This window comes from Alexandromys fortis, unplaced genomic scaffold, assembly GCF_014885135.2.
Source record: "Alexandromys fortis isolate MF-2015 unplaced genomic scaffold, M_Fortis_MF-2015_v1.1 scaffold_355, whole genome shotgun sequence".
NCBI classification, from domain to species: domain Eukaryota; kingdom Metazoa; phylum Chordata; class Mammalia; order Rodentia; family Cricetidae; genus Alexandromys; species Alexandromys fortis.
The window spans coordinates 293,323-306,080 of NW_026068241.1; the positions used below are offsets into that span (position 1 = coordinate 293,323).

A 12,758-nucleotide genomic window follows, 5' to 3' on the forward strand; every position below is an offset into this window, starting at 1 on the left:
TTATGAGCAAAGAGGTCAAGACCATGATAGGGTCACCCACTGAAACAGTTTACTTGAGCTAATGAGAGCGCACCAACTCTAGCCAGACAGAGAAACAGAATAGGACCAAACTAGTCACTCTAAATGTAGGTGACCATTGTATGGCAGGTGGAGACTGCAGGACCACCGACAGTGGAACCAGAATTTATTCCTGCTGCTTGTACTGGCTTTTGGGGAACCCATTCTCTTTGGATGGATACATTGCTCAGCCTAGATATAGTAGGGGGGGGCTTGGAATTTCCCCTAAGTAATGTGCCGTATCCTCTCTGAGAAGTGGATGGGAGTGGAGTGGGTATGAGAGTGTAGGAAATGGGAGGGGGGGAGGGAGTGGAAACTGGGATTGGTATGTAACATGAAAAAAGATAGTTTTTTCTTCAAAAAATAAAATAAAAGTAAAGTTCTTAGCAATAATAGAAATAAAGGAAATAAAAATAATAAAGTCAGACTAAGATGTTTTTGTTAAATAACTTTGAGGTACAAAAACCTAAGAAGACAATCTAAAGTTTTAGAAAGGTATATAGTTGAATTCAGAACTCATTAAAGTCAGGGAACAAGAACAAAGCAACCCAATTATCGTTTGCTGAAGTAACTTTCTTGCTAGGATTTCTTAATGACCAAAGGTCATCACCTTAATTCCTTATATCCATTTTTGCCCCTAATCTCCTGATAAAAAATTATTAATGAGTGGATATGTATCCTAAAGATTTAAAGTAGAGCTGATTGATTTTTTTTTCATAAAAACATAGGCTTGTGTTTCCTTATAAGATTTTCTTTTGGTTTTTCGAGACAAGGTTTCTCTGTAGCTTTGGAGCCTGTCCTGGAAATATCTCTTGTAGACCAGGCTGGCCTCAAACTCACAGAGATCTGCATGCCTCTGCCTCCCAAGTGCTGGGATTAAAAGCCTGCACCACCACTGCCCAGCCTATAAGATTAGCTTTCAAGATAAGTGAAAAAAGTAAATGGCCTTTTCTTTTCTGCAAAAATGCAACCTGCCAGTATAAGATCTGAGAATAATCCCTTGCTTGCTCACAGTTAATCTATAGCAAATTGCTTGGGTATGGATGTATGTGGTTTCATGGGATAATTTGTTCTTCACCTGTAATATGTAAAATGTTTAATCATGTAAGGGAGATGAAAAACATTGGTTTACCTGTATTCAGTATAATCATTCACTTAAAAATAGAATGTAATCACATTGTAATGACTATATTGCCTAAATAACATTGTTGGATTATATAAGCTATAGAAAAAAAGTATACAGTAGAGAAATAACAGAATAGAACAGAGACTAAGGAAGAAACCCATCAAGAGATTGTGTGAATGCCTTTTTTCCTACCCCCCTCCTTAGATAGAAAAGTCTAGCTTATGCATTCTCCATGGATTCCTTTCAACTTCCTCTGCTGCTGGAGGCTTGTCTCTCAGACAACAGTACTTATAGAAACTGAACGACTTTCTACAGCATTCCTACCAGTTTAAGGAAGAAATAAAGAAATTAAAGACTTCCTGGAATCCAATAAAAATGAATGTACCACATACCCAAACTTATGGGACACTATGAAAGCAGTGCTAAGAGGCAAGTTCATAGCACAAAGTTCCTACATAATTTGGAGAACTCTTACACTAGCAACTCAACAGCACACCTGAAAGCTTTTTCAACAAGGAAGAGGACATAATCAAACTCAGGGCTTAAATCAATACAATATGAACAAAACAATACAAATAATCATGAAACAAAGAGTTGGTTCTTTTAGAAAATCTCCAAGGTAGAGAAATCATTATCCAAATTAACTACAAGTCAGAAAAAATATACAAATTAACAAAATCAGAAAAAATGGCAATACAACAATAGACACTGAAGAAGTTCAGAGAATTATAATGTCATACTTCAAAAATCTGTACTCCACAAAATTGGAACATATAAATGAAATGGACAATTTTCTTGACAGTTACCACATAACATAATTAAACCAAGACAAGATAAACAATTTAAATAGACTTATAACCCTAAGGAAATAGAAGCAGTTATTAAAAGTATCCCAACTTAAAAGAAGCCCAGGGTCAGATGGTTTCAGCAAAGAATTCTACCAGAATTTCAAAGAAGAGTTAACACCAATACTGCTCAAATTATTCCATGCAATAAAAATAGAGGAACATTGCTAAATATTTTATAAGGTGAGAGTTACCCTGATATACAAACCACACAAAAACTCAACAAAGAGAATTAAAGACCAATCTCAGTCATAAAACACTGATTCAAAAATACTTAATAAATACTAGTAAACCAAATCTAAGAACACATAAAAAATCATCCACTATGATCAAGTCAGCTTCATCCAAGAAATTCATGGATAGTTTAACATATGAAACTCTATTAAGGTAATCTACCATATAAATAAACTGAAAGAAGAAAAACATATGATCATCTCATTAGATGTTAAAAAAGTAATTGACAAAATCCAAAACACCTTCGTGATAATGGTCTTGGAGAGATCAGGGATATAAGGATCATACTTAAACATAATAAAAGCAATATACAGCAAGCTGACAGCCAATATAAAATTAAATGGAAAGAAACTCAAAATGATTCTTCTAAAATTAGGAACAAGACATGGCTGTCCACTCTCTCCATATCTATTCAATATAGTACTCGAAGTTGTAGATGAGTAATAAAGAACAAAAGGAGGTTAATAGCAGTGTTAGCCATAATAGCCAGTACCTGGAAACAACCTAGCTACCCCTCAACCAAAGAACGGATAAAGAAAATGTGGTACATTTACACAATTGGGTATTACTCGGTTTTAAAATAAATGACATCATGAAAATTTCAGGAAAATGAATGGGACTAGAAAAAAAAAATCATTGAGTGTAGCAACCAAGACCCAGAAAGAAAAAAACAATATGGTATGTGTGTACTCATAAGTGGATATTGTAGGATCCAGCCATGACAATCTCAATAGAGGCCTGGGTCTCAGTAGTTTTCCCTAAGGCACTACCTGGTCGAAAAAAAGACCATAAACTGAGACTACATAGCCACCACCCAGAAACAGACCATACAAAGGTAATTCTTAATGTTTCAACCATTGTAGATAGGATCACCTGCCAACACACACCCTTCTAATGTAACTTTTGTGGGTTTTTCCTTTACTTTTTAAATTATTTTTTATTTTTGAGGTTATAACAGTATAATTTCCCCCTTCTTTCCTCCCTTCAAGCCCTCCCATATACCCCTCCTTCCTGTCTTTTAAATTAATATCTTTTTTATTAGTTGCTGTCACCTGCATCTTTCTCTCTCTCTCTCTCTCCTGAATATGAGGTGCTCAGTCTGTATAATGTTACTTGTATGTTTGTTTTCAAGACTGTTTATTTTCTTTTTTTTTTGCCTTTAAATAATGCCCTCTAGAAGGGCAGAGGACCTCCTCTTGCTGCTGAGCTGATGAGGTCTCTGCCATCTTGAAATTGGGCAACCTATAAACCTTGATTTTGAATTTCAGTGAGTCAGTCTCTATGGTGGTCTTTTGGGGTCCCTACAGACTGGGCATAACTGATATTAGGTGTTACAAAAAGTATAACAAGGCTACAATCCACAACGAGAGGCTAGGTAACAAGGAGGTTCTAAATAAGGACACGTGGATTTCCTTGGGAAAAAGAAATAGAAGGTACCTCCTGTGTAAAGTGAGGGCTGGGAGGGTGAGGGATGGGAACATGAAGAATTAGGTTTGACAGGTTGGGGGTGGGATGGAGGGGGAGAGTAATGAAAAGGATGTCTTTTGGGGGACATTTCAGGGTTAGGCAGAAACTTGGTGCCAGGGAAAACTCCCAGGAAACCACAAGGGCGATTCCAGCTAAGACTTCTAACAATAATGGAGAGGGTGCCTGAACTGGCTATCTCATGTAATCAGATTGGTAACTACCCTAATTGTCATCAGAGTGCCTTCATCCAGTAACTGATGGAAGCACACACAAATATCCACAGCCAGACACTGGGCTGAACTCTAGGAATCCTTTTGAAGAGAGGGAAGGATTGTATGAGCCAGGAGGCTCAAGGGCATTATGGAAATATCCAAAGATACAACTGATCTATACTCTTGGTAGCTCATGGACTCTGAACCAACACCTATGCTGTCTGCATGAGATTGATCTAGTCTCTCTGCATGTGTATAACAATTATGTAGTCTGGTATGTATGAGTGGCCTCTAGCAGTGGGATCAGGACCCATCCCTGTTATTCAAGCTAGCTTTTGGGAACCAATTCCCCATGCTGGGTTGCCTACCCCAGTCTTGATACATGGGGAGGAGCTTAGTTTTGCCTCAACTTGACATGCTATGGTTTGATGACACCCATGGGAGTTCTACCCCTTTCTGAATGGAGATCACGGAAGAATTGAGGTGCGGAGGATAGAGGAGAGGTGGGTTATGAAATAGGAGGAGAGGACAAAGAGGAAACTGCAGTCAGGATATAAAGAAATGAAAAAAATAATCAAAAATACACAAATAGAACAAATAAAGAGTATAGAAAACTACAAAGGCAATAACAATAATAACAAAACACAATTCTCATACAAAGGAAACCCATTATAATAAAATCTTATTTCTCAGAGGAATCATTGAAAGCCAAATGAGTCTGGAGCAATGCACTGTGAGTTCTAATAGACCATGAATGCCCAACTAGACTACTGTGCCTAGCAAAACTATTTGCTGTTTTAAAATATTATTTTATCTGAGCAAAAACATGTTACATTTGTTTCTCCTGCATTTGTTAATGATGCAAAGATGTGTTACATTTGTTTTGCTGCACTTGTTACCTGTGTAAAAATATGTTTCATTTACATGAATTAAATAAAATTAATCTGGGTTCAGAAAAGTGAGGTTAGCAACTGGTGGACAGGAAGGAGTAGAGAGGAGCTCAGTGTGGGTTTTTAAATTGGGGCAATGTGAAAGGAGTGGCTTCCTGAATGCCAGTCAAGAGAGAAAGTTAGCCAGTCACAATTCTAACTACCTGAGCTCAGGTTTTCAACCTAGCCTTTGAATCTTAAGTTTTATTAGAAACTATAGATTTAATGATAATGACCTTTAGTGACACCAACAAAGCCATTGTTTGGAGGAAAAGAATTCCCTCCAGACTATAGCCCAAGAAGCTGCTGCCTCTAGTTTAATGCACAGCCACTGAAAAGAAGGTAAAAAAAAATATATTAGCCCCATCCTGACCATCAGACCCTGCAAGCTACAAATTCTACCCGGCCCCAAACCCTCGTCTTCCATGCAATCTCAGTGGAACTGTGAAGAAAAACAGCCTGATACTACACAGAGAGGACCAAAAGGTGAGTGACCAGCCACACAGCAGGACACCCCACTCTCTAGGCTCTCCATACTGGGGCAAAACTCCAGGGACCCCCCCCACCTGCCTCATCTTCTCAGCATGCAAGTTTTCTGTAGGTAGGCTGTTCTAAAACCCCAGAGACACAGACAGTGACAGTACAGAGCATAATAAGAACAGTTACCAAGAGACAGACAGCCACTGCAAGGATTGGACCAAGATGAAAAGACACTGATGACATCAATTGAAGGAAGAAATGCGTAGGTGCTGATGCAAGAATTCATCCACCAACCAAAACAGCAACGTGGAAACACCAGAATACAGTGGTCATACATCAGGAAGACTTGATCATCCTAACCCAGAAGAAGCAGAAGAAAATTATTTTAAACATACCTTTATGAAGATGATGGAGACTTTTAAAGAGGAAATGAAAAACTCCCTTAATGAAATAGAGGAAAAGACAAACAAAAAAAATGGAAAAATTAATAAATATCTCAAAGAAACCTCCCCCAAAAAGAAAAAAAAAATCAAACAAATAAAGCAAACAGTTCAAGACTTGAAGTCTGAAATAGAGGCAATAAAGAAAACATAAACCAAGTAAATTCTGGATATGGAAAATCTGGGTAAATGAAAGGGAACTACAGAGGCAAGCATAGCAAATAGAATACACGAGGTGGAAAAGAGAATCTCACGTGTTGAAGATACTATAGAGGAAATAGATTCACTGGTCAAAGAAAACATTAAACCCAGCACATTCTTAATACAAAATATCTAGGAAATCTGGGACACCATGAAAAAAACCAAACCTAAGAACAACAGTGATAGAAGAACACCAACTCAAAGGTAAAGAAAATATATCCAACAAAATCATAGAAGAAAACTTTCCCAGCCTACAGAAGGATATCCCTATGAAGGTATAAGAAGCTTACAGAACAAAATAGACTTGATTTTAAAAAAAGTTCCCTTGACATATAATCATCAAAATACCATACAAAATAAAGAAAGGATATTAAGAGCTGAAAAGGAAAAAGTTCAAGTAACATATAAAGGTAGACCTATCAGAATTACATCAGACTTCTCAATGGAAACCATGAAAGCCAGAAAGTCCTGGGCAGATGTGCTGCAGACACTAAGAGACCACAAATGCAAGCCAAGATGACTATATTTAACAAAGCTTTCAATCAACATCAATGGAGAAAACAAGATATTCTATGACAAAACCAGATTTAAACAGTATACCTATCCATGAATCCAGCTCTACATAAAGTAATAGAAGGAAAACCGCAACCCAAGGAAGCTAAGTGCACACACAAGAACACAGGCAACAGATAACCTCACGCCAACAAAACCCTAAGAAGGAAAATGTACACAATACCACCAATTAACAATCATTGTTCACTAATATCTCTTAATATCAGTGGACTAAATTCACCTATAAAAAGACACATGCTAAGATAATGGATATGAAAGCAGGTTCCAGCCTTCTGTTGTAAACACAAAACATACCTTAAGCTAAAAGACAGACATTACTTCAGAGTAAAGGGTTGGGAAAGATTTTCCAATCAAATCACCCTAAGAAACAAGTAGGTATAGCTATCCTAATATCTAACAAAATAGACTTCAAACTAAAATCAACAAAAAGAGATGAAGATGGACACTTTATATTCATAACATGAACAATCCATCAAGAGGAAGTCTCAATCCTGAACATCTATGCCACAAATACAAGAGTATCCACATATGTAAAAGAAACATTACTAAAACTTCTATCAGACATCAAACCCCACACACTAATAGTGGGAGACTTTAACACCCTACTCTACCCAATGGACATGTCAACCAGACAGAAATCAAACAGAGAAATAAGAGAACTAACAGATATCATGACTCAAATGGAATTAACAGACATATACAGAACATTCCACCCAAACACAAAAGAATATATCTTCCAGGCAGCACCTCATGGAACCTTCTCTAAAATTGACCAAATATTTGGTAACAAATCAAACCTTAACAGATACAAAAAAAAAAAAAAATCCTGGATAATCCTCCTGTATCTTATCAGATCACCATGGTTTAACATTAGAATTCAACAGCAACATTAATTTCAGAAATCCCACAAATGCATGGAAATTAAACCACCTCTGGGTCAAGGAAGAAATAAAGAAAGAAATTAAAGATATCCTAGAATTCAACGAAAGGGAAGGTACAATGTACTCAAACCTATGGTACACTATGAAAGCAGCGCTAAGAGGAAATTTCATAGCACTAAGTGCCTACATAAAGAAAATGGAGAAAGTTCATAATAGTGACTTAACAGCACACCTGAAAGCTCTAGAACAAAAAGAAGCAGACTCATCTATTAGGAGAAGGAAAGAAATGATCAAATTGAAGGATGAAATCAACAAAATAGAAACAAAACACAGAGAATCAAAGGGACAAAGAGCTGGTTCTTTGAGAAAATCAGCAAGATAGACAAACCCTTATCCAAACTAATCAAAAGGCAGAGAGAGACATCCAAATTAAAAAAAATGAAAAATGAAAAAGCAGACATAACAATAGACACTGAGGAAATCCAGAGAATCGGTAGGTCATACTATAAAAACCTGTACTCCACAAAATTGGAAAATTTAAAAGAAAATGGACAATTTTATAGATAGGTACTACATCCAAAATTAAATCCAGACCAGGAAGACAATTTAAATAGACCTATAACCTTCAAGGAAATAGAAGCTGTCATCAAAAGCCTCCCAGCTCTCCCCCCCCCCAAAAAAAATCCTAGGGCTGTATGGTTCCAGTGCAGAATTCTAACATAACTTCAAAGAAGAGCTAATACCTATAGTCCTCAAAGTGTTCCACATAATAGAAAGAAAAGGAACATTGCCAAACTCCTTTTTATGAGGCTACATTTACCCTGATGTAGTAAAAGGAGCGGCAGGGTTGCGTCCCTAGCACCCCAGCTGCCTGCTAGCTTATGCCCTGAAATAATTACACGGACATTGTATTCTTTTAAAAACTGCTTGGCCCATTAACTCTAGCACTAACAGGCTAATTCTCATATCCCGATCAACACATCTCTAATAATCTGTGTAGCATCAGTCTTAGCGGGAAAGATTCAGCATGTCTGACCTGGCGGATTGCTTCATGGCGTGCGTCTGCCTCAGAGAGCAGAGCTATCACGTCTGCCCGGAAGAGGGGAGCATGTGTCTCTGAGCTCACTTCCTCTTCCTCCCAGCATTCTGTTCTGTTTACTCCACCCACCTATGTTCTAACCAATAAAATGGGCCAAGGCAGTTTCTTTATTAGCCAATGACATTCCTCCATCATTTCCCCTTTTTCTGTTTAAACAAAAAAAGTAAGGCTTTAACTTAATATAGCAAAATTACATATAACAAAACAGTTATCAAGTAAAAATTACAATAATCTTTGTCATAACTAAGGAAAACTATAACTATAGCTAACTATTCTTAACTCCATCAAAGACTTCAGAAAGATACAATATTGCCTAAGCAAACAAGAAATAAGCAACTTTCAAACTCTAGAAACGACAGAGACATCTCGCTGCCTTGACAGTCACCCAAAGTTTCTCTGTACCGTTGTGGCATCCATCTTCAGCCTACAAACCCATAGTACCCAGAGACATTTCCATAAAGCAGGAAATTTCAAAGTCAGTTCAGTCACTATCTGTTGTGTCCTGCAGAATGTCTTGCAGACTCCTTCATGAATCAGGAACCTCAAAAGATCACCTCACCTTTAGGCAAGTTCAGCAGTCCTCTCTCTGTGGGTTCTCTGTGTCCAGTTTATGCAATAGTCCAGGCAAGAGCAGTTTCTTGCACAAATGGCTATCAAACTCCATAAGGATCCTCTTCGATGCCCATCTTCCTCTTGAAGTAGATTGGTGCTGCCAGGAGCAGAGTGTCTCATTGTCATGAAAAGTCCTAAGTTATTAAAACATGTAAAATGCCATATTCTCTAGCCTTTGAAAGATATGAAAAATGCTTATGTGAAATATATCCATGCATATCTAGAAAATCTAACTAACATGACTACAAACTTGACTATTATTAATGATTATCCATTAACAACCTATATATATATTACATTTTAAGTGAACTACACAATCACAATACCTTAATAAAGATCAGAAATACATATACATATAACAAAATTGACCTTAAATCTCTATCAATAAAGCAAAATCTATACTAATGCAAATTACTCATACCTATATCATATCCCCCTTTAAATGTAAAAGAACATTTATAAACAATATATGGGAACATGGGTGCAGTTATTTCTCTCCAAACTGCTTCCTGCTGAATGGGGGCGTCGTTAATTAGGTCTTTCATGGTATAACCTGTGTGCTAGTTTCATCTCAGTTGGCAGTTGAGCGAAGCAATTTTCTGAAGATGTTTGCAGCAACCCTTCAGGAGGGCATGGTCCATCATACCATATTCGGATAGAAGAAATCCACAGACGCTCACCCTTTGTGAAAACAAAATAAGAAACTCCTTTCCAAAGCATCATGTTCTTAGATCCAAATTTCAAAGTCAAGGAATTTTCAAAATATCTGTCTTGGATTAGTTCAGCAGCATTTATAAACAATTATCTTTTAGCAGCAGTTGCTCTTTCCTCAGCATTCAAACAATTCAAAGAGAGCATAATAGCATACAGTATCAAAATTCTCTGTGTATTTCCCATCTTTGTGTGCTTTATTTTAACCTCTATTTAGCTTATTTTTGCTTTTATTTTATTTTATTTTATTTTATTTTTTGCTTTTTGAGACAGGTTCTCTGTATCTTTGACCTGGAATAACTCTGTAGACCAGGGTGTCCTTGTACTCTCAGAGATCCACCTGTCTCTGCCTCCCAGGCATTGGGATTAAAGGTGTACACTACTACACCTTGAACTCACAGAGATGTTTGCCCCTGCCTTCTAGGCACTGAGATTAAAGGCGTGTGCTAACACACCTTGAAGTCACAGAGGTCAATCTTCCTCTGCCTCCCAAGTGTTGGGATTAAAGGTGTGAACTACCACACCCAACTACTTTCGTTCTTCCTTTTTTTTTTGTTTTTTACTTTAAGAACTTTAACTTTTAGTATGCATATATTTTTAACACACTTTAAACCATTTAGACATTTTCTTTGTCTTTGAATCTCTCTTTACTGTATATCTCTCTTTTTCTGACCACACGAGCCTTTAAATTACTGAGCAATATGGGTAGGATTAAAGCCGTGGCTTTGCCAGCTAGATCCAGTCCATTCCTTAGGTTTCAAGCCTCATGGTGGATATACAGGGTGTAGCCATGTTTATAGCCACAACTCTATGGCATTTCAAGATCCCTGCCAGCCAGTGAGCTACAACAAACAACACTCAAGTTCTCTCTCTGTAGCCGGCCCTCCTGCCTCAAACAGTCAGAGTTTGCCCTGGTAGGATGGCCCAGAAAGCCAGCATTTTTAAATGGTGCAGCTTTTTTCCTGCTACGGCTGAAAACTGAAAAGCATGCGTTCAGCTTTTCGTCAACACCGTTTAAGTGTTTTGTGGCAGGACCTCTTAATGAGCTGCAGGGATTTGCATCTAAAGCTGAGTCAGGAATCCTCTCTTAGATGAGAGTGCTTGCTTGCCTCTAGCAAGCCGAGCAGACCGGAGAAATTGCTGCCCCACGTTGGGCGCCATTTTGTAGTAGTAGGAGTGGCAGGGCTGCGTCTCCAGCACCCAGGCCACCTGCTAGCTTATGCCCTGAAATAATTACACGGACACTGTATTCTTTTAAAAACTGCTTGGCCCATTAACTCTAGTCCTTACAGGCTAATTCTCATATCCCAATCAACCCATCTCTAATAATCTTTGTAGCATCAGTCTTACCGGGAAAGATTCAGCATGTCTGACCTGGCAGCTTGCTTCATGGCGTGTGTCTGCCTCAGAGAGCAGAGCTATTGCATCTGCCCAGGAGAGGGGAGCAGGGCGTCTCTGAGCTCACTTCCTCTTCCTCTCAGAATTCAGTTCTTTTTACTCCACCCACCTATGTTCTAACCAATAAAATGGGCCAAGGCAGCTTCTTTACTAGCCAATGACCTTCCTCCATCACCCTGATACCAAAACCACAGAAAGATTCCACCAAGAAAGAAAATTACAAACCAATCTTAGTTGTGAACATAGATGCAAAAATATTCCAAAAAATACTGGCAAACCAAATCCAAGACCACACCAAAAAAAAAAAAAAAAAATCAGCCACCATTATCAAGTTGGCTTCCTCCCAGAGATGCAGGGATGGTTCAACACATGAAAATCGTAATCCATCATATAAATAAAATGAAATAAAAACCATATGAACATTTCATTTTATGCTAAAAAAGCAGTTGACAAAATTTAACACCCATTTATGATAAAGGTCTTGGAGAGATCAGAGAAACAAATAAACTATCTAAACATAATAAAAGCAACATACAGCAAACCAACAGCTAACATCAAATTAATGGAAAGAAACTCAAAGTGATCCCAATAAAATCAGGAACAAAACAAGGCTGTCCATATCTATTCAGCATAGTTCTCGAAGTTCTGGCTAGCACATTAAGATAACAAAAGGAGATTAAAGGATTCAAATTGGAAAACAAGAAGTCATTTGCAGATGATATGATAGTATGCATAATGACTCCAAAACTCTATTAGGGAACATTTACAGCTGATAAAGACCTTCAATAATGTGGCGGGATACTATAACAACTAAAAAAAAATCAGTAGCCCTCCAATTTACAAATGATAAAGAAGCTGAAAAAGAGAGACACTGGCGCGCAGGCCTACGTGGCGGAGACACCGGATTTGAACACCCTAACATAAAAAAAAGAGGAAAAAAATTGACTTTATGGAAGCAAGAGTCCTTTAAACACCATGTAAAAAAAGACACTTATAGAAATGGATGAGAAGTATAACAAAAAGTTTGATGAAATGAGTAAATACGTATATGAAACCCTGGGAAACCAAGAAAAAACGAATAAACAGGTAATGGAAACAGTTCAAGAATTGAAAACTGAAATAGAAGCAAGGAAAAAAAACACAAACTGAGGACCAGCTGGATATGGAAAATCTAGGTCAACGAGCAGAAACAAGCATAATCAATAGAATACAAGAGATAGAAGAAAGAATCTCAGATTCTGAAGACACGTTAGAGAAAATAAATGCACTGATCAAAGAAAGCAGCAAAGCCAACAAATTCTCATCACAAAACATTCAGGAAATATGGGACACAATAAAAAGACCAAACCTAAGAATAACAGGGATAGAAGAAGAGTCACAGCTCAAAGGCCCAGAAAATATTTTTAACTAAATTATGGAAGAAAACTTTCCCAACATAAAGAAAGATATTCCTTTGAATATTCGAGAAGCATACAGAGCACCAGACAGGATAA

At 37.5% G+C, this 12,758-nt stretch overlaps 1 protein-coding gene across 1 annotated transcript in view; it reads right to left on the reverse strand.

Moving 5' to 3' along the window:
- LOC126493972 (casein kinase II subunit alpha'-like) overlaps positions 1 to 11,028 on the reverse strand; it is a 53,055-nt gene extending 42,027 nt beyond the window's left edge. Inside the window, exon 1 of the mRNA XM_050131107.1 lies at positions 10,977 to 11,028. Within this exon, the coding sequence (XP_049987064.1) occupies positions 10,977 to 11,028 (52 nt within the window). The remainder of the gene's footprint in view (positions 1 to 10,976) is intronic.
- Between the last annotated feature and the right edge of the window lie 1,730 nt (positions 11,029 to 12,758).